Raw genomic sequence first — 22,021 nt, 5'->3', positions numbered from 1 at the left:
TTTAAAAACTGCCTCAGTTCTTGGCTAAGTGGTCAGCGTCGAGGCCTTCGGTTTATAGGGTTCTAGGCTGGGTCGCTGACTTTAATCGCATGTGATTAATTCATCTGGGTCGGGGATAGGTTGTTTTTGTTTGTCCCAACACTCTCCTCTTCATATTCACCCAACACATCACATTACCAACCATAACAGGAACATGCAATCGTAATTACATCCCTACACATGGTGTTGGCATCACGAAGGGCATCCAGCCGTAAAACAGTCAAATCCACATGTGCGACACAGTTCGCACCCGTGACCCCACAGTTGTGGGAAAGTGGTAGAAGAAGATACTGACTTTAAAAATTCACCTGCTTTTTTTTATTATTTCACTCCCTTAAGTGGATTTTCCAAAACAGTGTGTTCATTTATTTTTAAAAGAGATTCCTAGTACCTGTTTTAATGTCTGTAATATCTTCATTTTCTGAGTTATATGTATCCTCATATAAAAAATTCAACTCCTTCCTCACTTCTTTTCACTCTCCCCCTCACCCCTTAAGTGGATTTTCTGAAAACAAAAATTTGTGTTGTTGCACATAGTCCTGCTGAAATATGGCACCTGGGGTGTCATGCAGAAAGGGTATGGCTACGGGTTACAGGATGTCATTCACGTAGGTCAAACTGGTCACAGTGGCCTGGACATGCACCAACTGTGATTTGTGATTGTACCCAATAGCACCCCAACCATAAGGCCTTGAGTTGGCGCTGTATGTCTTGTGCGGATGTAGTCAGTGTGATGCCTCTCTCCCTGTCTGCAACGAACCAAAATGCGGCCATCATTTTCAAACAAACAGAACCTGGATTCATCCAAAAACACTATCTGCTGCCATTCCTGACCACAGTGACGTCATTCCATACAGCATTGCAGTCTACCACGTTTATGAACATTAGTCAAAGGTAGGCAGAGAAGTGGACTACGTGCCAGTAACCCGGACCGTAATAAATGGCGACGGATAGTGTATGACAGTGTATGATATGTTACATTGTTCCACTGTTGAACCAGAGTCGAGGAGGATGCAAATTTGTCCTGCATTGTCATTTGGATGAGGTGTCGATCTTCTCAGGGGGTGGTCCGGATGGTGCGACCAAACCCATCTCGTTGTGTTCTGCGGCCTTCTGTGAACCATTCTGTATACACTCATTGCACTGCCGACACACTTCGTCCCACACACAAGCAGCAATTTCCCAGATGGATGCATCACGTTCTCTCATGCCAATAATGCGCCCTCTTTCAAACTCACTCATTTGATGGTACAGTTCTCACATTCATCTGTGAGGCATCCTGCATGTCTGCTCAAGTCACACAGGTCCATTACCTTCGGTTTATAGTGACAACAAGAGCCGCAGGCACATTTCACCAGTCGGTGGTGGCGCCGAGATATTCATGTGGACTTGAACCTGAAGGCTGACATGGTTCAAATGCTAATCAATTCTTCAGAACATACTAATACACATGTCCTGTGAATATGAACTTCATATCTCTAGTCTTTCAAGGTGATCTGGTTTTTATGAATATGAGTGTACTTTTCCCAGGATATTTTAAAAGTCCTTCGGGTGTGGGTAAAATTATCTCTGATAGATGAACAGCAATTGAAAGCTCTTAAAATGTAGCAGGTCAAAATATTCCCAATTTCCTGCAATTTTTGTTGACAAAGATCTTGGTAACCAAGACAGGTGATCGCGTATGTTAATGCGCCAAGCTCTACATTCGGGTGACGAGTCGGCTCTGTGGTGTCCCATTTTCAGTTCCAGGCAAATGCTGGGAAAGTTCCTATTCATAGACCACAGCCGATTCCTTCCATTTCCTTCACAATTTCATTCACCATCATTAATTTTATCTTAACCTCCTCAACTGAGGTTGGCAACAGGAAGAGCTTCTGGCCATAATATCATGCCATACATATCTCATTCTTGACCCTGTATTGGAAAGCAGGAGTAATAGGTAGATATACAAAGATCTTGGTAATGGAGAGTCTGAATCATGCACTCTAGGTAGATATTATCCTGTAGCCACTTGGAAGAAATGACATCATGCTTTCTTCCTTTATAATATAGGTAATGCCTATAAAATACAAACTTGAAATGAATTCAAATGGTTATCGTTACTATGAATTTTCATTAACAGAGTTCTGTGAAGAGGAGGAATACTACTGTCAGACAGAAAAAATTTGCATTCTGCAGAAGATGAAATGTAACCACCAGACTGATTGTAAATCGAGGGAAGATGAAATGGATTGTTGTGAGTATTTTTTCATAATAATAAAATACAGTGATTGTTTATTAACAATATTTTATTTACTATAGTTGACACCAGGGTTTGCCAATTGGTGGGTAATTTCCTAATTTTCAAGTAAGTTATGAGCTTCGGGTATTTTGGAGGGTAATGTGAAAACCAGATATTTTTCATGCAGTTGGAGAGAGATAATTCACTATGTTTTAAAACCATGCACACACTTCAGTATGCTATAATACGACAGCTAGTTTATGCAGGAATGCAGCTGAAAATGTGTTCATTGTCGCACATGCAGAAGTTTCATATTATGTTAACATCAGTTTTACCTACAAACACACATTCTCATGATCAACAATGCTAGGGTTGTAAATCTGTCAAGTCATGCTGGGAAATGCTAATAATTCTCATTTGCAATGTATGCCCTCAAAACATACAAAACAGGTTACAGGTACAAGTTCAAAACTGACATTGCAGTGATGGCTCTAGAAGAAAATAAAGGGTACATTAATTTGGAGTCGACAACAACCTTGACAAGAAGCGGTGTGTGGAACATGTAGTTTTACTTTTGGCGAGTGAATATGGTAATGCACATTTTCCACACCTGATTTTAAGGGGTAAAATCATTTTAAAATGAATTTTGTAGTATTTTTAAAGGGTGGACATAGTGGCTTTTGTGTATTCATGATTATTGATGCTAGAATTGACACTAACTTTAATAAAGGTAGCTATTTCTACCCTTCTATTTAAAAGAGGATATTTTGGGTGAAAGCTGGGTAATTTTTGCAACACTGTATTGTAATTTTACTGCTGACATTGGCAACTCTGGTTGACATGTTTGTTCTTCAAATAGTATATTTCAGTTATTTACAGATCACTTTTGTATTATTACTCTCATACATGACATTTTCTGGACAGTTGCACTGACAGATGGAACCACATTATATACTGATGTTGAAGGACGGCCACATCTCAATGCTGTGGGCATTTTGAGTTACAGCCAGTCAGGAGAATGGAGACCTCTATGTGTACAAGATAAAAATGAATTTCTATCCTTGGCTTCTGATATATGTTTATATCTGGGATTCAGGTAAATTGGTTTTAATCATCAATTCTAATTCTCAGTTAACAATCATAATTTTATGGTTCACATGATGAGTTGTTACTTCACAATAATGCTTGGTCACACATGATAGCACACACTCAAGACCTGCTCAAATCATTTGACTGGGATTAATGACTCAGTTGTTCATTAATGCACACTGTTGTAATGATTGTATCAAAACTGTTGTACAGAAGTAGCTGCAACCACTGGTAGCTTTGCTCTATGACAGGCATGAAATTGGTATCCCTTTATTATCGATGCCTTAATAATGGTGGAACCTATCAAGAAAAAAGTTATGTCACGTCCAAAAAATGGAAAAAAAATTGTTTTTGTTGTTTACGATATAAGACTAACTACTTTTCAGATATTTCTCATATGCCAGTTTCTACAGTTTTTGGAGCAAGCTTATCAAATGCCAGCTCTTCTTCAGAGAACTATTGCTGGTCTGAATCTGGAAATCCTCTCCTCTTTCATTCATGTTATTGTCATTCTTGACCTGTAGACTGGTTTAATGCAACCGTCCTCACCCTCATGTGCTAACCTCTTCATCTCTACATTTCGTTTTACACATCTTACTAACAATGTTACCAACTTTTTTTTTTACAGTGGGTATGAAAGCTTCAGTGAAGTTCCAGTACAAAATAAAGTTCTTAAATCTGCACCAGTAACTGAACTTACTGCACTGAGTTTCCATTATGAAATTATTTATAACACAACAAACATTCCAAGTTTCTTATTGGATGTTGGTTATGATAAATACAACACAAATGAAACTGTCTCCAGTGACTATGTGCATATCAAAAGACACACTGTACAAGGAACAGGATCACAGGATGTTGGATGTGTTGGTCTGAGAGTGCAGTGTTCTGGTCAACGAATGGGAAATAAAGAGGAATTCAAACTACATACATCTGATGGTAAAGAAGAATATGAATGGCCGTGGCATGCTGCTATCTATGTTGATGGTGCATACTGTTGTTCAGCTGTTCTCCTGAATCCCAGCTGGCTCCTCACATCTATTGCATGCATCGATCATCTCAAGTAAGTCATATGTGATAGAAGTTCTATTTTTGTTGGTTTTGAATACATTCCTCCTATACACAAAACAAAGTGAAGTTAACGATCCTAGTATGAGACTGTGAAATTGAATAATGCATTGGTTACCAGTTATAAGTACAGTCTTGGGCAAGGAATCTTACATTGTATTCAAAGTGTATTCATTCCATCTTGTACATCATTCACTGTGTACCGTATTATAGAAATCTGATGATATAAATGTTGATTCCCATAGGGAACCTGAAATATTTGTCCCGAATGAGTAAATTTATAATACCAATATAAATGGTCCGTTATTGGAAATTACAAATTTTCCAGCAAACTCATTCCTGGTTGTCAGCGTTTCATCCCAGTGTGCTAAGTTGGGCTCATCAGTTGGTAAATAGCACACCCACCAAGACACATGGCTAGTGCATACCGTGGAGACCACTGCGTAGGCTACTTGGAGCCACCAGCAGTGCCAATGCACTTAGAGAGACTTACTCTCATTACCAAAAATTGATGCCTGCTTGGCCATCAGATGATATAGATGTTGATTCCCATAGGAAATCTGAAATATTTGTCCCAAATGAGTAAATTTATGATGTGATTAGATACTAAAATGTAAACTGCCTGCTTCTCTGAGTGCACATCGCCTGATTCTAGCCATACTGCTGGATCCATTATTACAGAACGACCTCTCTCTTTATCGATGGCTAGAATCTCTACACTTCTCATGTTACCATCTTCAGCTAAAATGTTCACTTCTTCATATATTTCATTTACCTCTCCAAAATTGCTTTGTGTTTAGCATTCCATTACTTAAAAGATGACATTGAGCAAACAACTTCGTTTTTCACATGAAACCCCTTGATCAATGGTCACTTTGCCTATTATAATACAGTAGTTTTAGAGACATTTTACACACTTTATTTTGTGCGCAACCGGTGGTGCAGACGGCATTTGGTCATCACGCAGCAATATCATGCCGTCATTCACTACCAGTGGTACATGAAATTTCATGGCCATTGAAGTTGATTTTGAATCTTCTTAATTTCCAAAACTGCTTGTATAAGTGTAGCACTTCCAGTAAGCAATCAGTAGAGTGCTCTTTCAGTATATCTGTGAACCTCTCACGTTCGAAAAATATTGAAACAATTTACAGTTCATTGTTTATGTTTTTTATCTATTTTGTAGGCCTATCACATAAAACAGTACTCTTTGCTGGCGCTGCTTCCAGTGTGGAACAAATATGATTATGATCAATATTTTCATATGCCTTTGTAATATCAAGGAATAATATTGCTATGTTACCATTTTCTTGTTTTACTCTCTCCAATAGAGCCTCCATGGCTCAGGCAGCAGCATGCCAGCCTCTCACCGCTTGGTTTCGTGGTTCAAATCCTGGTCACTCCATGTGAGATTTGTGCTGGACAAAGCAGAGGCAGGACAGGTTTTTCTCCGGGTACTCCAGTTTTCCCTTTCATAATTCATTCCAGCAACACACTCCAATATCATTTCATTTCATCTGTCATTCATTAATCATTGCCCCAGAGGAGTGGGACAGGCTTCAGCAGCCAGCACAATTCCTATACTTGCTGCTAGATGGGGGCTTCATTCATTCCATTCCTGACCTGGTCGAATGACTGGAAACAGGCTGTGGATTTTTGACTCTCTCCAATACTGAACTAATGATTGAAGTATTAAAGTATGCTCGAGGAAGTCTGGTAAAATCTTTTTGATTTGGATTAAAGGAGATGACATCTTTCACCCATTTATCTAACACCATTTCAGTGGTTCTCCTTAGGATTGAATATAGATATATATAGATATAATATTTAACTAAGAACCTTGTCGGGACCGGGAGTTGTATTTACTGCCATTTTCGTCATAGCATTCATTACTTCTTCAGATCTCACTGTCATGTCTTCATAAGTAGAGGGATCTGAATGTGATACTGGATAATTTTCTCTAACAACGATGTTGGGGGAAGAGAGTTTCTTACTAATGCCTGATGAAGAAGGTTAGGATCAATTGTACAGGCATGCTTGTTATCCTTCAGTATCATGAGACAAACTTTCTGCCTCTGATCATAAAACAGATACTGTGCTTTTTTATATCTGTACTTCTCTCTTCTAATCTCTCTTTCTCTCTTGTTTCTGGATGGAATACTTGATGAATTAAAATCATTTCATTTTGATCTGTAGGTATTTGTCTTTCTTGCTTTGTAATACCTTGCTGCTGGATGTCTAGGTCCAGGAAGCATATGAATCGCATTTGTAAGAAATTGAACAAATCTTTCACTTTTGATGTTAACAATTTCTACATTAGTTATATTATTGAATTCCTTATGGCCATCTTCTAAGCCTATGTGAAATTCATTGTTCTCTTCTTTGTGAGACTTCCTAGGTAGATTTTCCCTAGTGATTCCACTGCCTTCTCCTGATTTAGTATTTTTGGATTAGTATTTCAATAGCAATTGCTGGCTTACTCCCACAAAAGTTTTTCCACAAATGTAGCAAGTATTTTCTTTAAAGACTTGAAATATTTTGTCTGAGTCCTGGGGGTGTCGTAGCGTGCAACAATATCCTCATTTTCATCAATATCTGTAAATACTAATTGAGTTTCTTCATTTAAGGCATCACTTGCTCTAGAATCATTGCAGGCATCATAATGAACCAGTCTTACATCGGTGTGTAAACTTCTTCTTTTAAATTCTTTGTTACATAAAAGACTTTTCATAACATTTGTAGATGCATACTGAAATTGTTCATTATATGTATCACTAGTCTGTTCTACACCAATACTAGCACCCATGGACTGATATTTGTGGATTTCTTTATTTCCTAACATGATTACCAATAAGTGCTGAGGACTTTTTTGAATGATCACCTTTGTCTTCATTATTACAAGGCGTAACCTTCCACACTTGTTTTCATTCTGGTGTATTTTGGATCACAATTTGCAGCATACACTATTGGAATTATGCTGGTGTCTGGGAGTCTCGCATGAACAACACCACCTGGCATCACAATTATTTATGTAACTGCACCATGACTTATATTATTTAACCCGAATCATAACCTAACCTGGATATCTACAAGACTTCGGTCATCATAAAATTGTCCGACTCGTTGGCTGAATGGTCAGCATACTGGCCTTCGGTTCAGAGGGTCTCTGGTTCGATTCCTGGCCAGGTCGGAGATTTTAACATTCATTGGTTAATTCCAATGACCTGGGGGCTGGGTGTTTGTGCTGTCGTCAACATTCCTGCAACTCACACACCACACATAACACTAACCTCCACCACAAAAACACGCAGTTACCTACACATGTCAGATGCTGCCCACCCTCATCGGAGGGTCTGCCTTACAAGGGCTGCACTCGGCTAGAAATCTTCTTCTTCATGTGCCATGTCCTCGCAGAACGTTGGCGATCAGTAGCATGATCTGTTGTTTGTTCATAGCTGTTCTGAACAGAGTAAGCTTTGTCACCCCAAACCACTGGCTCAAGTTGCCGAGCCATGATGTCCTACTTCTCCCCGGACCACGTTTTCCATTAATTTTCCCTTGGAGTATTACTTGCAGAAAGTGGTATTTAGAGTTCTGCATCATATGACCAAAGTATTCTAGTTTCCTTCTCTTGATGGTAGTGAGAATTTCTGGTTCTTTGTTCATACGGTGCAAAACGTCTATATTGGTCATTTTAGCTGTCCAAGGTATCTTCAGCATCCTTCGGTATGTCCACATTTCAAATGCTTGCAATCTCTTACACATGGTCTCAGTTAGTGTCCATGCCTCAACGCCGTATAACAGAATGTTGAAAACGTAGCACCAGAGTAGTCGTATCCGTAGTGAAATGGAAAGGTCACGGCTTGTCAAAAGTTCCCTAAATCTCTGAAAAGAAGTTCTGGCCTGCTCAATTCTGCATCGGATCTCATGAGTAAGGTCCCAGTCATCATTGATGTGACAACCCAGGTATTTAAATGTTGCCACTCTCGCGATCTGTTCCTTCGCTGTTGTGAGATTACCTCGAATGCCATCTTCTTTCCTACTTATAACCATCCACTTGGTCTTCTTTACATTAAGCTTCAAGCCCATTGCGCTGCTGGCTTCAGTGACAGCATTAAGTAGTTCCTGTAGATTCTGGAGATTGGTTGCAAGTAGCACAGTGTCATCGGCGTACCTGATGTTATTTATGATGAAACCATTAACCACAATTCCTTGAGTATTTCCGTAAAGAGCATCTCGAAAAATCTTTTCTGAATAGATGTTGAAAAGCAGGGAGGAAAGAATACAGCCTTGGCGAACTCCTTTCATAATTGAGACTTCTTCCGAGACATGACCATCAACTCTTATGCCACACAAAATTATTATTATCATAAAATTAAACAGAATGGCAGCAATCCTTGCAGACTAATACATAGTTCAAAGTTCTATTAAAAAATCTTCACATTAAATGAGAGATAATTTTTCAAAAGGATATTCACAGGAATACCATTTTTAAGTATCAAATACATACCATAGCAACTAAACATAAACAAATCTTCTGCACTCTAAATAGTCACTATAAATGTAAAATCTTTTAAAATCTCTCTTATATAGGGTATATCAGCCACAACGTTACAAACACATTTTCTAGGTAGTAGTAAAATAACTAAAGGTAGAGAAAATAATCAGCTAAATTGTATAAAATCAGGAGTGCGATGAAGAGTTGTAATTCCAAGTCACTGCTTTCCAGTTATTCTATGCTGAAAGAAAACTCAAAATGAAGTAATATCTTTTCCTTGCAAACTTTTGTATTATTCCATCACCATGCAAAAAGTAAGTGATTTCATTAAGACTACCATTCTGTAAAGTAATTATAATTGTAATTTTACTGATCACTCATTGAAAATGAAAACCTACAACCTGTTTTCCAGTCATTGACCGAGTCAGGAATGAAATGAATGAATCATATATAGGCTATTAGCACGATGGGGTCGCCACTCCCAAAGTGATTTTATTAATGACTGATAGATGCTATGAAATGAGAATGGAGAGTGTTGCTGGAATGAAAGATGACAGGGAAAACCGGAGTACCCGGAGAAAAACCTGCCCCGCCTCCGCTTTGTACAGCACAAATCTCACATGGAGTGACCGGGATTTAAACTACGGTATCCAGTGGTGAGAGGCCGACATGCTGCCGTCTGAGCTACGGAGGCTCACTGATCACTCATTAAAAAAAGAAATTTGTAATCATAATTAAATATTTCTCAAGTAACTGTAATCAAATCCAATTACTATATTTTCTTGTACTCTTTCCATCACTGAATTCAATGCCGGTGGTACTGTAGTTTCTACATTTATGGTAATGCCTGGGTCGATGTGTGTTTTTGTTGTTATTTGGAGTCAGGATAGGGAATGCTGCTCTAGTGAATATACAGAGTGTAGGAAACTGTCATCCAATAATTGTTGTGTACAAAAGCAAACGCTTGTACAAACATGAACTTATTTTTATTGTTTCACCAGTTTACAAGTATTCAATTGCCCTCAAACTAAAGGTTGTTCTCACTGGTGACCATGAAAATTAACTATGTACATTATTTACAAAATGATGCTTATTAGTGGAAATAACTGTTGTCAGTTTCTGAGTGTGCTTTAAGTCACAATAATATTCTCGTTGCCAGAATGTAAATATTAAGGGAAGCACCAACTTAATACAGCGAGAGGTTATGCTTGCGCGTACAGAGGCGAAACCTCACGACTTGTGTCAGTCCACCTGTCCAGACCACGTTTTTAAATAGGGGATACCCTACGTGGCTGGAGTACGGTATAGACAGGTTGGCGTATGGCAATGTGTTGCAGCTCATCCTGTATACCAATTTATACTGAAAATTGGCGTGACAACATTATCCAGCGCTGCACTCTGCCGTGTTGACTGTTGATGTAGGCACATGGCATGCAGTTCGATTAGGGCAACGCAACAATAATCACAGGCTGTGGTACAAGGAATCAGGATTATTAAAATAAGGATAAAGACCCAAATCTCTAACCTGCAGGTAAGGTGTCAACCAGGTGAAAGTTTTCTTCTTCCTTTCCCTGGCTGTATATGTGTGCACATTGCAGGCACTCTCAAGAATCAGTCGGCGTCAGCTCTTCAGATCCGTAGAGAGTATTCGCTCCACTTTTATATCTGGGCAACAGAGATGTCCTTTCTCCTTAAGATGGTTTCAACCGGTGCACCACCACGATATTCTTGGGCATCCTCAGACTCTCCTTGTTTCTATGATGGCAAGAGCTTTTTATACAGGATGGTCTTAATCATGCTGCTTTATGTGCTCATACCAGTAAAGTTGTTTCTCTTTGAGTTTCTCACCAATAGCAGCGATTCCATAGGACCCTTGCAAGTGTTGGTTATGAATTCGATTGGTTTGAGTAATGTCTGCAGACTACCACAGCATTTGCATCTCTGTGGTGTACAAAATTTGATAATCATGTTTCCTCTATCTTGTCCAGCATTCAGAGTTATACATATGGGCAGGTCTGACGTCTATCTTGTAAACTTTCCCTTTAAGCTAACGTATCCACAAAGACGCACATGAGATGCTGTCAGTTGGTACAATTATTTTATTCACATCTCTTTACAAATTAACACACACATAACCTTAAACACTGCTGTCACAACCAAACACTCAATTCACAAAGCTGCCATTTAAAAAAATGCCAATCACTGCACATGGAGATTGCAACCTTAATATATAGTTGAAACCCATTCTCTTTGGTTGAAAGAGTTGACTGCTTAAAAGAATGTCACAACACGTGGTCACAAATATAACCTTGCTACACCATAACTCTACTAAACAACAACTCGTCGTAACCAATAACTTGTCAACCAATAACTCTCTAACCAACAACTCTCCAACCAAATAACTTTTTTACCAATCACTTGTCTGCCAATAACTCGTTGTTACCATCAAAATTGTCTCCTTATATAAATCCTGGCCAGGCATCCAGAAAGATATGTTACAAAAAAATATCTTCTTGAAAATTCTAGATTGCCTAATACATCAATTATAACGTACAGAATATTCTCCATCGTTTTAGTGCCTATTGCCATTCTGGAAGTTAGTGTGTTTCACAATTATGGATTACAAATTATATATACAGGTAAGAATGAATTATATACATGTTCTTACATTAATTGAACTGATATGTCTACGTACAGCACATGTTTCATGACATAACCTCACAAACAATATGATCATTCGACTACATAAATAATAACACTAATACTTTCATGACATAACCTCACACACAATATGATCATTCGACTACATAAATAATAATAATAATAATAATAATAATAATAATAATAATAATAATAATAAGAAGAAGAAGAAGAAGAAGAAGAAGAAGAAGAATACAAGCTCAATACTTGCATTATTTACCCATGAGAGAGAGAATATGGTTTTCAAGTTATATCGCACTTGTGTCAATATCAACTCCTATAACTTGAAACGATTTCCACACTTTGTCACACTCTGTTGGTCCTCACCATTTAACTATATGCTGACTACCTCAGTCACACAGCCCTTCTGCTGGTGCTGTCGAAGTCCACAGTTCGCAGTTCGCAGCCCAGCAGTTCCATTGGGGACTGCCACCTTCCCATGGTGGGTCCACTGGGTCTGGTCGATGGTGTCTTCGTTCCTGGTGATGGTGATCCACAGGTCTTCGCATGGCATTCAAAGGTCCGCTGGCTTTCCCCTCGTTCGTACCTTTGTGTTCTGTTAGGTGGCACCCTCATTTGTTGGTTGTCGGCTCGGACCCCATGGGTTCTCCGTCTCATAGAGGGGGTCCCACTGGCTGTGTCATTGCCATTGCTGCCGCCATCTCCTGGGACATTTCTGAGCCTACCTATAGCTCTGCTCCATTCTGAACATCCTCCCTGGACAGTTCACGGTGCAATGGAGCTTACTGCAGCTGTCGAGCTCCTCGCTCTTGGTGTCAAACTGGTATGGCTCATTCACCGTCGCGTCGTCTGGTTATTCTGTCTCGGCATCGAATACCTGCGGCGTTCCGTTGGTGTGCTGAGTCCTCTCCTGCAAGGACTCAGTAGTCGGCTGTTGGTTGGTGGGCACTGCCACGCCTACTGAATTCTCCCACAACTTCCTCACAGGTCAAAATGACTGCGGGCTGCGTCGTACTTCCATCTCCTGCCTACGAAGTCCAGCAACTGGGTATTCGGCTCCCTCTTTTCATGTCAATCCAGTCTTGAACTGGGCCCCGATTTTCTCTGCAAGTTTTCCAAACTGGGCCTCGAGTTTTCCAAATTGGGCCTCGATATTCTCCTCAATGCTTTTAGCCAAGGAAATTAACTGTTTAAACATCACCATGGTCCTCTGGTCGTTTTTCATTTTTGATTCTAATGGATTTTAATAATCCTGTCACGGTCACCAGTTAACATATCCACAAAGATGCACACGAAATGCTGCAAGTTGGTACAATTATTTTATTCACATCTATTTACAAATTAACACACACATAACCTTAAACTCTGCTGACACAAACAAACACTTACACCACAAAGCAGCTATTTAAAAAAAATGCCAACTGCTGCACATGGAGACTGCAACTTAACACACAGTTGAAACCCATTCTCTTTGGTTGAAACAGTTGACTGCTTAAAAGCATGTCACAACACGTGTCACAAGTATAACCTTGCTACACATTAACTCTACTAAACAACAACTTGTTTGTAACCAATAACTCGTCAACCAGTAACTCTCTAACCAATAACTCTTTTACCAATCACTCATCTACCAATAACTCGTCATTACCATCAAGATCATCTCCTTATATATATCCTGGCCAGGCTTCCAGAAAGATACGTTACAAAAAAATATCTTCTTGAAAATTCTAGAGTGTGTAATACATAGATTATAATGTACAGAATAATCTCCATCGTTTTAATACCTATTGCAATTCTGGAAGTTACAGTGTGTTTCACAATTATGGATTACAAATTATATATACAGGTAAGAATGAATTATATATATGTTCTTACATTAATTGAATGTTTCATGACATAAACCAAACCCCATGGCACTACAGCCCTTGAAGGGCCTTGGCCTACCAAGCGACCGCTGCTCAGCCTGAAGGCCTGCAGATTATGAGGTGTCGTGTGGTCAGCACGACGAATCCTCTCGGCCATTATTCTTGGCTTTCTAGACGGGGGCGCCATCTCACCGTCAGATAGCTCCTCAGTTCTAATAACGTAGGCTGAGTGCACCTCGAACCAGCCCTCAGGTCCAGGTAAAAATCCCTGACCTGGCCGGGAATCGAACCCGGGGCCTCCGGGTATGAGGCAGGCATGCTACTCCTACACCACAGGTTCATGACATAACTTCACAAACAATACGACCATTCGTCTACATAAATAATAATACTACTAATATTTTCATGACATAACCTCACACACAATACGAACATTCGACTACGTAAATAATAATAATAATAATAATAATAATAATAATAATAATAATAATAATAATAATAATAATAATAATAATAATAAATCGATGTACACACATCATAGCCATACATACAAGTAATAGTAATAATAATAATCATAAAATAATAATGATGATAATAATGATAATCCATGCTCGATACTTGTATTATTTACCCATGGGTGAGAGAATACTGTTTTCAAGTTATATCCGTTTATTGCACTTGCATCATAGCTTTATGGACATCGGTCCATTGTACAAAACACCTGTCAGCGATCATCATTTCATCCAGCCAACATTGTAGTCAATTGTGTATCAGTGGTAATGACAGAGCTGAGATAATCAAACCTGTCAGTCATTGTAAGTGGTTTGCCACCTATGAAGACAGTGTCTGCGGGTCAAACAACTCTGGCTCTGTGAAGTTGCAGAACATGTATTCCGTCTTCGTAATGAATTGGGCTCAGTACACCCCAACTTTAACAGGAAAACTTTCAGTAACACCTGAACTAGCTTTCACTTTGGTAGAGGGATGAACATATGTCCTGGAAACTCTGCCCAGATGCAGTTAAAGGCTTTCTCCAAGAGTCAACTAGGTGAAACAAATTTAATATAGTTTTGTGGCCATTATTTATCAGATGGAAGTCTCAACAGTTGTCTGCTTGGTCTCAGGTCCATTTTATTTCTTTTTAAACATTTCAATGGTGATAACAGAGGAGGTATTGTATTTGTGCAAAAATCCAATATTGCTCCCCCTGCTACTCCCCCCCATCTTAATATTTTATTATCCCTGGACACCAAAAAAGCTTTTTTCACCAAATAACTGTGATTTAAGATATTGTGAGGGTTATTTTGAGATATTTCAAACAATATTTTGGCCTCAGACATCATAGGATTTTTCTTAGTTGCCCCATTTAAATCAATTTCAGTCACTACTGATCTGCATTTAGGGCAGTCGCCCAGGTGGCAGATTCCCTATCTGTTGTTTTCCAAACCTTTTCTTAAATGATTGCAAAGAAATTGGAAATTTATTGAATATCTTCCTTGGTAAGTTATTCCAATTCCTAACTCCCCTTCCTATAAACAAATATTGGCCCCAATTTGTCCTCTTGAATTCTAGCTTTAACTTCATATTGAGATCTTTCCTACGTTTAAAGACACAACTCAAATGTATTTGTCTACTGATGCCATTCCACAATGTCTCTTCACTGACTGCTCGGAACATACAACTTATTACAAGTAATGAAAATCATAGCAAATTCGTATTGAAAATAATCTTATGAAAAAAATGTAAAATTTATTTTTTCTTCCACCTACTCAATACAACTCAATATTTAAGTTAGAGTTAAATCCTCATTAAAATAAGAATTGGTACATGTTTTGCCATTTGCTATGGGGCATCATCAGCCATAGCATTACCTCAAACCATATCAGGTACCTGATTTATTTTCGTAATGTATTCAGTTTTGTAGTATATTTTAGTTATGGTTTGAGGTAATGCTACGGCTGATGATGCCCCATAGGAAAGGGTGAAACATGTACCAATTCTTATTTTAATGAGGATTTAACTCTAACTTAAATATTGACTTGTATTGAAAAGGTGGAAGAAAAATTAATTTACATATTTCTCATAACATACCACTTAGTTGAGCAGCTCATCTTCTTTCTCCCAAGTCTTCTCAGTCCAAACTTTGTAATATTTTTCTAATGCTACTATTTTGTCAGAAATCACCCAGAACAAATCGAACTGCTTTCCTTTGGATTTTTTCCAGTTCTTGAATCAAGTAATCCTGGTGAGGGTCCCATACACTGAAACCATACTCTAGTTGGGGTCTTACCAGAGACTTACATATGCTCTCCTTTAAGTCCTTATTACAACCGCTAAATACCCTCATAACCTTGTGCAGAGATCTGTACCCTTTATTTACAATCATATTTATGTTATTACCCCAATGAAGATCTCCCCTTATTATTATTGTTATTGTTATTATTATTATTATTATTATTATGTCCGACTCGTTGGCTGAACGGTCAGCGTACTGGCCTTCGGTTCAGAGGGTCCCGGGTTCGATTCCCGGCCGGGTCGGGGATTTTAACCTTAATTGGTTAATTCCACTGGCACGGGGGCTGGGTGTATGTGTTGTCTTCATCATCATTTCATCCTCATCACGACGCGCAGGTCACCTACGGGTGTCAATAGAAAGACCTGCACCTGGCGAGCCGAACCCGTCCTGGGATATCCCGGCACTAAAAGCCATACGACATTTCATTTCATTATTATTATTATTATTATTATTATTATTATTATGTGACACACAGCGCGTTGCTACATATATCCCAACCCATTGTCTTTAGTATATCCTCCGAAACCTTATCAATTCCAGATGCTTTTTTAGTTTACAACTTTTGTATCTTACTGTAAATGTCTTTGTTATCATAGGTAAATTTTAATACTTCTTTAGTATTAGTCACCTCCTCTGAATGAAATCTGAATGAAAATCACTAGAATCACCCTTTCATCAGTGGCATTTTTTTATATACTCTATGTAAGGAAAAGCTGAGATCAGTCATTTGGCATTTGACAAATTAGTTTCATGTATTGAAAATCAAATGTAAAAAGTTAACTTACATCTTCTTGTGATGTATACAGATTTATATTTTCCTGTATCCTACCTCAGATAACAGTATCGTACATCATATACCATAGTCTTGGTTCCATATTAACCCTTTATTGCATGAATTACTTTTCATTTCCGTTTGGTGACAGAAAATTCAAGCTTTAAGTTTCAAATAGCGTTCAATGTCTTAGACTTAACAAGAATTCTTAAGTGGAGCTAATAAATTAACACTCGTATGTGATGTGGTTTGCCACAACAGAATACATATACGATGTTTCCTATACTTTTAACATTCATTACAGCCTACTTGCCATGGGCATGTATTGCAAGGCACAAGTATACTTGCATGACCGTATGTTGGTAATGTCTTCAAGGTTGAGCCAGAGGTATGCCTGAAGCCTGTGGTAATATGAAGGGGAAGGGCCCACATACAATAAACTGTGGTTGGTTCGCGTGAAGCTAGAAAGTCGTACGATTCATATATGAATGACTACGTGTTGTAGAGTTAACATGAACTCATACAGCATATTTGAAATTTTAACTTTAGAGACACATTTCTTTTATTTGCAGCTTACCTAACAGTTATGTTGTGGCACTCCTGGGACAACCAAGGCCTCAGCTGGGCATAGTCGGGCCTTACCAGCAGATAAATCGTGTAGATGACATAAGTTTTGTTGAAGATGCCCTTCTTCTGCACCTGGAGAAACCTGTTATCCTAACACGGCATGTGTATCCATTACAGCTGCCTCGCTGGTAAGTGGGTTTATTCATCTTCACATATTGTAAGCAATCCCTTAGAGGTCTAGTCCATTGGTTATTAATGAAGTCAAGTAGGAATCTCAAATGCATTTTGAGGCCATCATCTTGCTCAGGAAGTTAGGACTATAAAATTAACACTTAAGACATTGAACCTTCTAAGGTAACACTCAAGGGTTCTGTGTAAGTAAAATTATTTTACAGTATTTCTAGGAACCTAAGAGGTAAGGGAACAACAAGAAATCCTACTTAATTTAATAGACTAATCAGAATAATTATCAAGGTGTTAAATATTAAAAAAAATGACAATGTGTAAGTTTGGCTCTAATTCATATTAGACACAACATTAAGGTAGATAGTTGCTTGCTAACTGTGCAGTAAAAATGGTGATAGAGCACTTTTGTGTTAGTAAAATAGGAGGGGAGGTCTCTACTTAATGGACAGGCAATGAACTGATCCTGCAGTGTATAAGGGGAAGTCATCCCTGATGCTACCTTGAACAAAAACTTCTATTTCCTATGCAGAGTGTCAGAGGAATGTTAAATGAGTACCAAGCAAGCAAGCAAGCAAGCAAGCAAGCAAGCAAGCAAGCAAGCAAGCAAGCAAGCAAGCAAGCAAGCAAGCAAGCAAGCAAGCAAGCAAGCAAGCAAGCAAGCAAGCAAGCAAGCAAGCAAGCAAGCAAGCAAGCAAGCAAGCAAGCAAGCAAGCAAGCAAGCAAGCAAGCAAGCAAGCAAGCAAGCAAGCAAGCAAGCAAGCAAGCAAGCAAGCAAGCAAGCAAGCAAGCAAGCAAGCAAGCAAGCAAGCAAGCAAGCAAGCAAGCAAGCAAGCAAGCAAGCAAGCAAGCAAGCAAGCAAGCAAGCAAGCAAGCAAGCAAGCAAGCAAGCAAGCAAGCAAGCAAGCAAGCAAGCAAGCAAGCAAGCAAGCAAGCAAGCAAGCAAGCAAGCAAGCAAGCAAGCAAGCAAGCAAGCAAGCAAGCAAGCAAGCAAGCAAGCAAGCAAGCAAGCAAGCAAGCAAGCAAGCAAGCAAGCAAGCAAGCAAGCAAGCAAGCAAGCAAGCAAGCAAGCAAGCAAGCAAGCAAGCAAGCAAGCAAGCAAGCAAGCAAGCAAGCAAGCAAGCAAGCAAGCAAGCAAGCAAGCAAGCAAGCAAGCAAGCAAGCAAGCAAGCAAGCAAGCAAGCAAGCAAGCAAGCAAGCAAGCAAGCAAGCAAGCAAGCAAGCAAGCAAGCAAGCAAGCAAGCAAGCAAGCAAGCAAGCAAGCAAGCAAGCAAGCAAGCAAGCAAGCAAGCAAGCAAGCAAGCAAGCAAGCAAGCAAGCAAGCAAGCAAGCAAGCAAGCAAGCAAGCAAGCAAGCAAGCAAGCAAGCAAGCAAGCAAGCAAGCAAGCAAGCAAGCAAGCAAGCAAGCAAGCAAGCAAGCAAGCAAGCAAGCAAGCAAGCAAGCAAGCAAGCAAGCAAGCAAGCAAGCAAGCAAGCAAGCAAGCAAGCAAGCAAGCAAGCAAGCAAGCAAGCAAGCAAGCAAGCAAGCAAGCAAGCAAGCAAGCAAGCAAGCAAGCAAGCAAGCAAGCAAGCAAGCAAGCAAGCAAGCAAGCAAGCAAGCAAGCAAGCAAGCAAGCAAGCAAGCAAGCAAGCAAGCAAGCAAGCAAGCAAGCAAGCAAGCAAGCAAGCAAGCAAGCAAGCAAGCAAGCAAGCAAGCAAGCAAGCAAGCAAGCAAGCAAGCAAGCAAGCAAGCAAGCAAGCAAGCAAGCAAGCAAGCAAGCAAGCAAGCAAGCAAGCAAGCAAGCAAGCAAGCAAGCAAGCAAGCAAGCAAGCAAGCAAGCAAGCAAGCAAGCAAGCAAGCAAGCAAGCAAGCAAGCAAGCAAGCAAGCAAGCAAGCAAGCAAGCAAGCAAGCAAGCAAGCAAGCAAGCAAGCAAGCAAGCAAGCAAGCAAGCAAGCAAGCAAGCAAGCAAGCAAGCAAGCAAGCAAGCAAGCAAGCAAGCAAGCAAGCAAGCAAGCAAGCAAGCAAGCAAGCAAGCAAGCAAGCAAGCAAGCAAGCAAGCAAGCAAGCAAGCAAGCAAGCAAGCAAGCAAGCAAGCAAGCAAGCAAGCAAGCAAGCAAGCAAGCAAGCAAGCAAGCAAGCAAGCAAGCAAGCAAGCAAGCAAGCAAGCAAGCAAGCAAGCAAGCAAGCAAGCAAGCAAGCAAGCAAGCAAGCAAGCAAGCAAGCAAGCAAGCAAGCAAGCAAGCAAGCAAGCAAGCAAGCAAGCAAGCAAGCAAGCAAGCAAGCAAGCAAGCAAGCAAGCAAGCAAGCAAGCAAGCAAGCAAGCAAGCAAGCAAGCAAGCAAGCAAGCAAGCAAGCAAGCAAGCAAGCAAGCAAGCAAGCAAGCAAGCAAGCAAGCAAGCAAGCAAGCAAGCAAGCAAGCAAGCAAGCAAGCAAGCAAGCAAGCAAGCAAGCAAGCAAGCAAGCAAGCAAGCAAGCAAGCAAGCAAGCAAGCAAGCAAGCAAGCAAGCAAGCAAGCAAGCAAGCAAGCAAGCAAGCAAGCAAGCAAGCAAGCAAGCAAGCAAGCAAGCAAGCAAGCAAGCAAGCAAGCAAGCAAGCAAGCAAGCAAGCAAGCAAGCAAGCAAGCAAGCAAGCAAGCAAGCAAGCAATTTCCTAGGCTTTTCTGAAATAATTTCAAAGAAAATGGAAATGTATCAAATATCTGCCTTGGCAAATTATTCCAATTCCTAACTCCTCTTCCTATAAACTAATATTTTCCCAAATTTGTCCCCGTGAATTCATCTTCATCTCGTGATCTTCCTACTTTTAAATATATTATTCATGTCATTCTATGCCATCTCTCCACTGACAACTTGGAACATACTGCTTACAAGTTAAAAACTTCATAATTTGTCTGTATTGACAATGAGATACTCTAAAATAAAAGACTTAAGGATTTTTACTTCTTGAATACAATTCTAATCACAATTTGTGATTAAATTACATAATAAAAAATTAGCAGTACATGTTTCGTCTCATGGGAGACATCTTGAGCCGCTTCTTAACAGCTTAGATTAAATTGGACATAAACAGACAACACAGAATAGTAAAAAAAAATCTAAGATTCCTAAAACTTAACACGCATGCACCAAGTACACTAGAATCAAATTGGTGCTTAGAACTAATGATCAGAGTCTTGGTGACAGAAAAAACACCATTCATTTCTTCATGTTCCTTTTAAAAGAATTACACTTTAAAAATCTGTCCTTGAAGTAGAACTGTTCTTATAAAATGGTAATATATATGAACTCATTATCCATAATACTATTGCAGACAATACAAATATGCTAATGGAGACTTCAATTGATCTTAAATGAAGAAGGGGGACTCCTCAAAGATGAAAGAAAAACTGCATTAAATCATTGCATTTGTTGTACAAGCAATGATGAGCAACAGCGTCCGCCAAGACAGCCTACGTCACTTGTGGGGCATCAGCTGTAAGAAATAACAAGAGGACAACCGTTTCAAATGTTGCTTTTCACACATTTCATAGTAGTTACTTTTATTTACATTCATGTTTATGTGATTACTCCAATTAAGATCTTTCTTTACCTTAACACCTAGGTACTTACAGCAAAGAGAGAGAGTGAGAGGACAATTCCTCTTCATGAAACTAACAACCTGACTTTTCACCCTGTTTACCATCATTAGGAATCAGAAGTTCATGCCCTAAAAGCTGTATATATATTTATGCATTTATGTCCTGAAAAGTACTAAATATGCAACATCAGTTCAAGCTTATTTCGATAAAATGAAATTATCTGTAACTTACATCATTATTCCATGGATTTTGAATTGCTGGCCTCATTATTAGTGAATCTTCACTATTGCATTTAACAACTAGGGAGTGATGGATGCTTTCCAGGTCAATCTTCATCTGTTGTCCCTCAGCAAAGCTTTGTAACATGAAAAACTCTGTTCTACATCACACTACGAGACAGGGACATTCACAAATGTGCTAACTGTGTAATGATTGTTCTGTTGGTGTTGTGGGTGCTTTGCCTTCTAGAACATCTACAATTTCAAACAGTACATTATACCCAGGATTTTTGGAAAGAACATTTGTTACTTTCTGTTTCACTGTTTCTCCTACAACCTCTAGAACTATTTCTGAAGTCGACATGGTTTTGTCAAATTTTGCAAGTGACTGGTGTAAAGGAATCCCAACTGCTTCCAATGATGTGATAGTTTAGGAATACAGTGAAAATGAGCTGTTACAAACACAAGGTTACTTTCTAATTCTTTGCTTGACAATGCTTTCTGAGCCAGCTCAATATATTAGGATTTAAGATCTAATGCTTTTACAACTTCTCTAATTTTAGGTAAATGTTCAGGATAATAGAGCACAGTCTCAAACCATGATCCCCAGCATGTTAAAATACTGTAGGATGTGGTGGTACAGGAATATCAGATGCTATTGTTCTGAACCCATGATGGAGCTTTTACAAATATTTTCTTCATAGACAACACTAATGTGTCCACTAATGGACAGCATGAAAGAATAGTTTCTGCTATGTGATGGAGTCCATGCATGAGATATGTTAAGTGAATTAAATGATATAAAATACCTTTTAACATTGTCTCTGACTTAATCATGTAACTAGCTGCGTCTGTTACCATGAGGAGTACATTGTGGTATCTAAAACCATCAGGCCACATCAATTTCATTGAATCAATGAAAAACTGAGTTACTGTTGTGTTGTTAGTGACCTCTAGCTGTCCTAGATTATGAAGATATAGGCTAG

The 22,021-nt window shown here is 39.2% G+C and overlaps 1 protein-coding gene across 1 annotated transcript in view; it reads left to right on the top strand.

Annotated features, from left to right (window-relative positions):
- The window catches only part of ndl (serine protease nudel), a 437,329-nt gene that overhangs the window by 280,156 nt on the left and 135,152 nt on the right, over positions 1-22,021 (top strand). The window contains exons 14-17 of the mRNA XM_067138020.2: positions 2,162-2,275; positions 3,185-3,356; positions 3,978-4,412; positions 17,082-17,264. Coding sequence (XP_066994121.2) covers positions 2,162-2,275; positions 3,185-3,356; positions 3,978-4,412; positions 17,082-17,264 — 904 coding nt within the window. The remainder of the gene's footprint in view (positions 1-2,161; positions 2,276-3,184; positions 3,357-3,977; positions 4,413-17,081; positions 17,265-22,021) is intronic.

The sequence above is a fragment of the Anabrus simplex genome, chromosome 1 (genome assembly GCF_040414725.1).
Source record: "Anabrus simplex isolate iqAnaSimp1 chromosome 1, ASM4041472v1, whole genome shotgun sequence".
In the NCBI taxonomy this organism is placed as follows: domain Eukaryota; kingdom Metazoa; phylum Arthropoda; class Insecta; order Orthoptera; family Tettigoniidae; genus Anabrus; species Anabrus simplex.
This window is presented reverse-complemented; position numbering and strand designations above follow the sequence as displayed.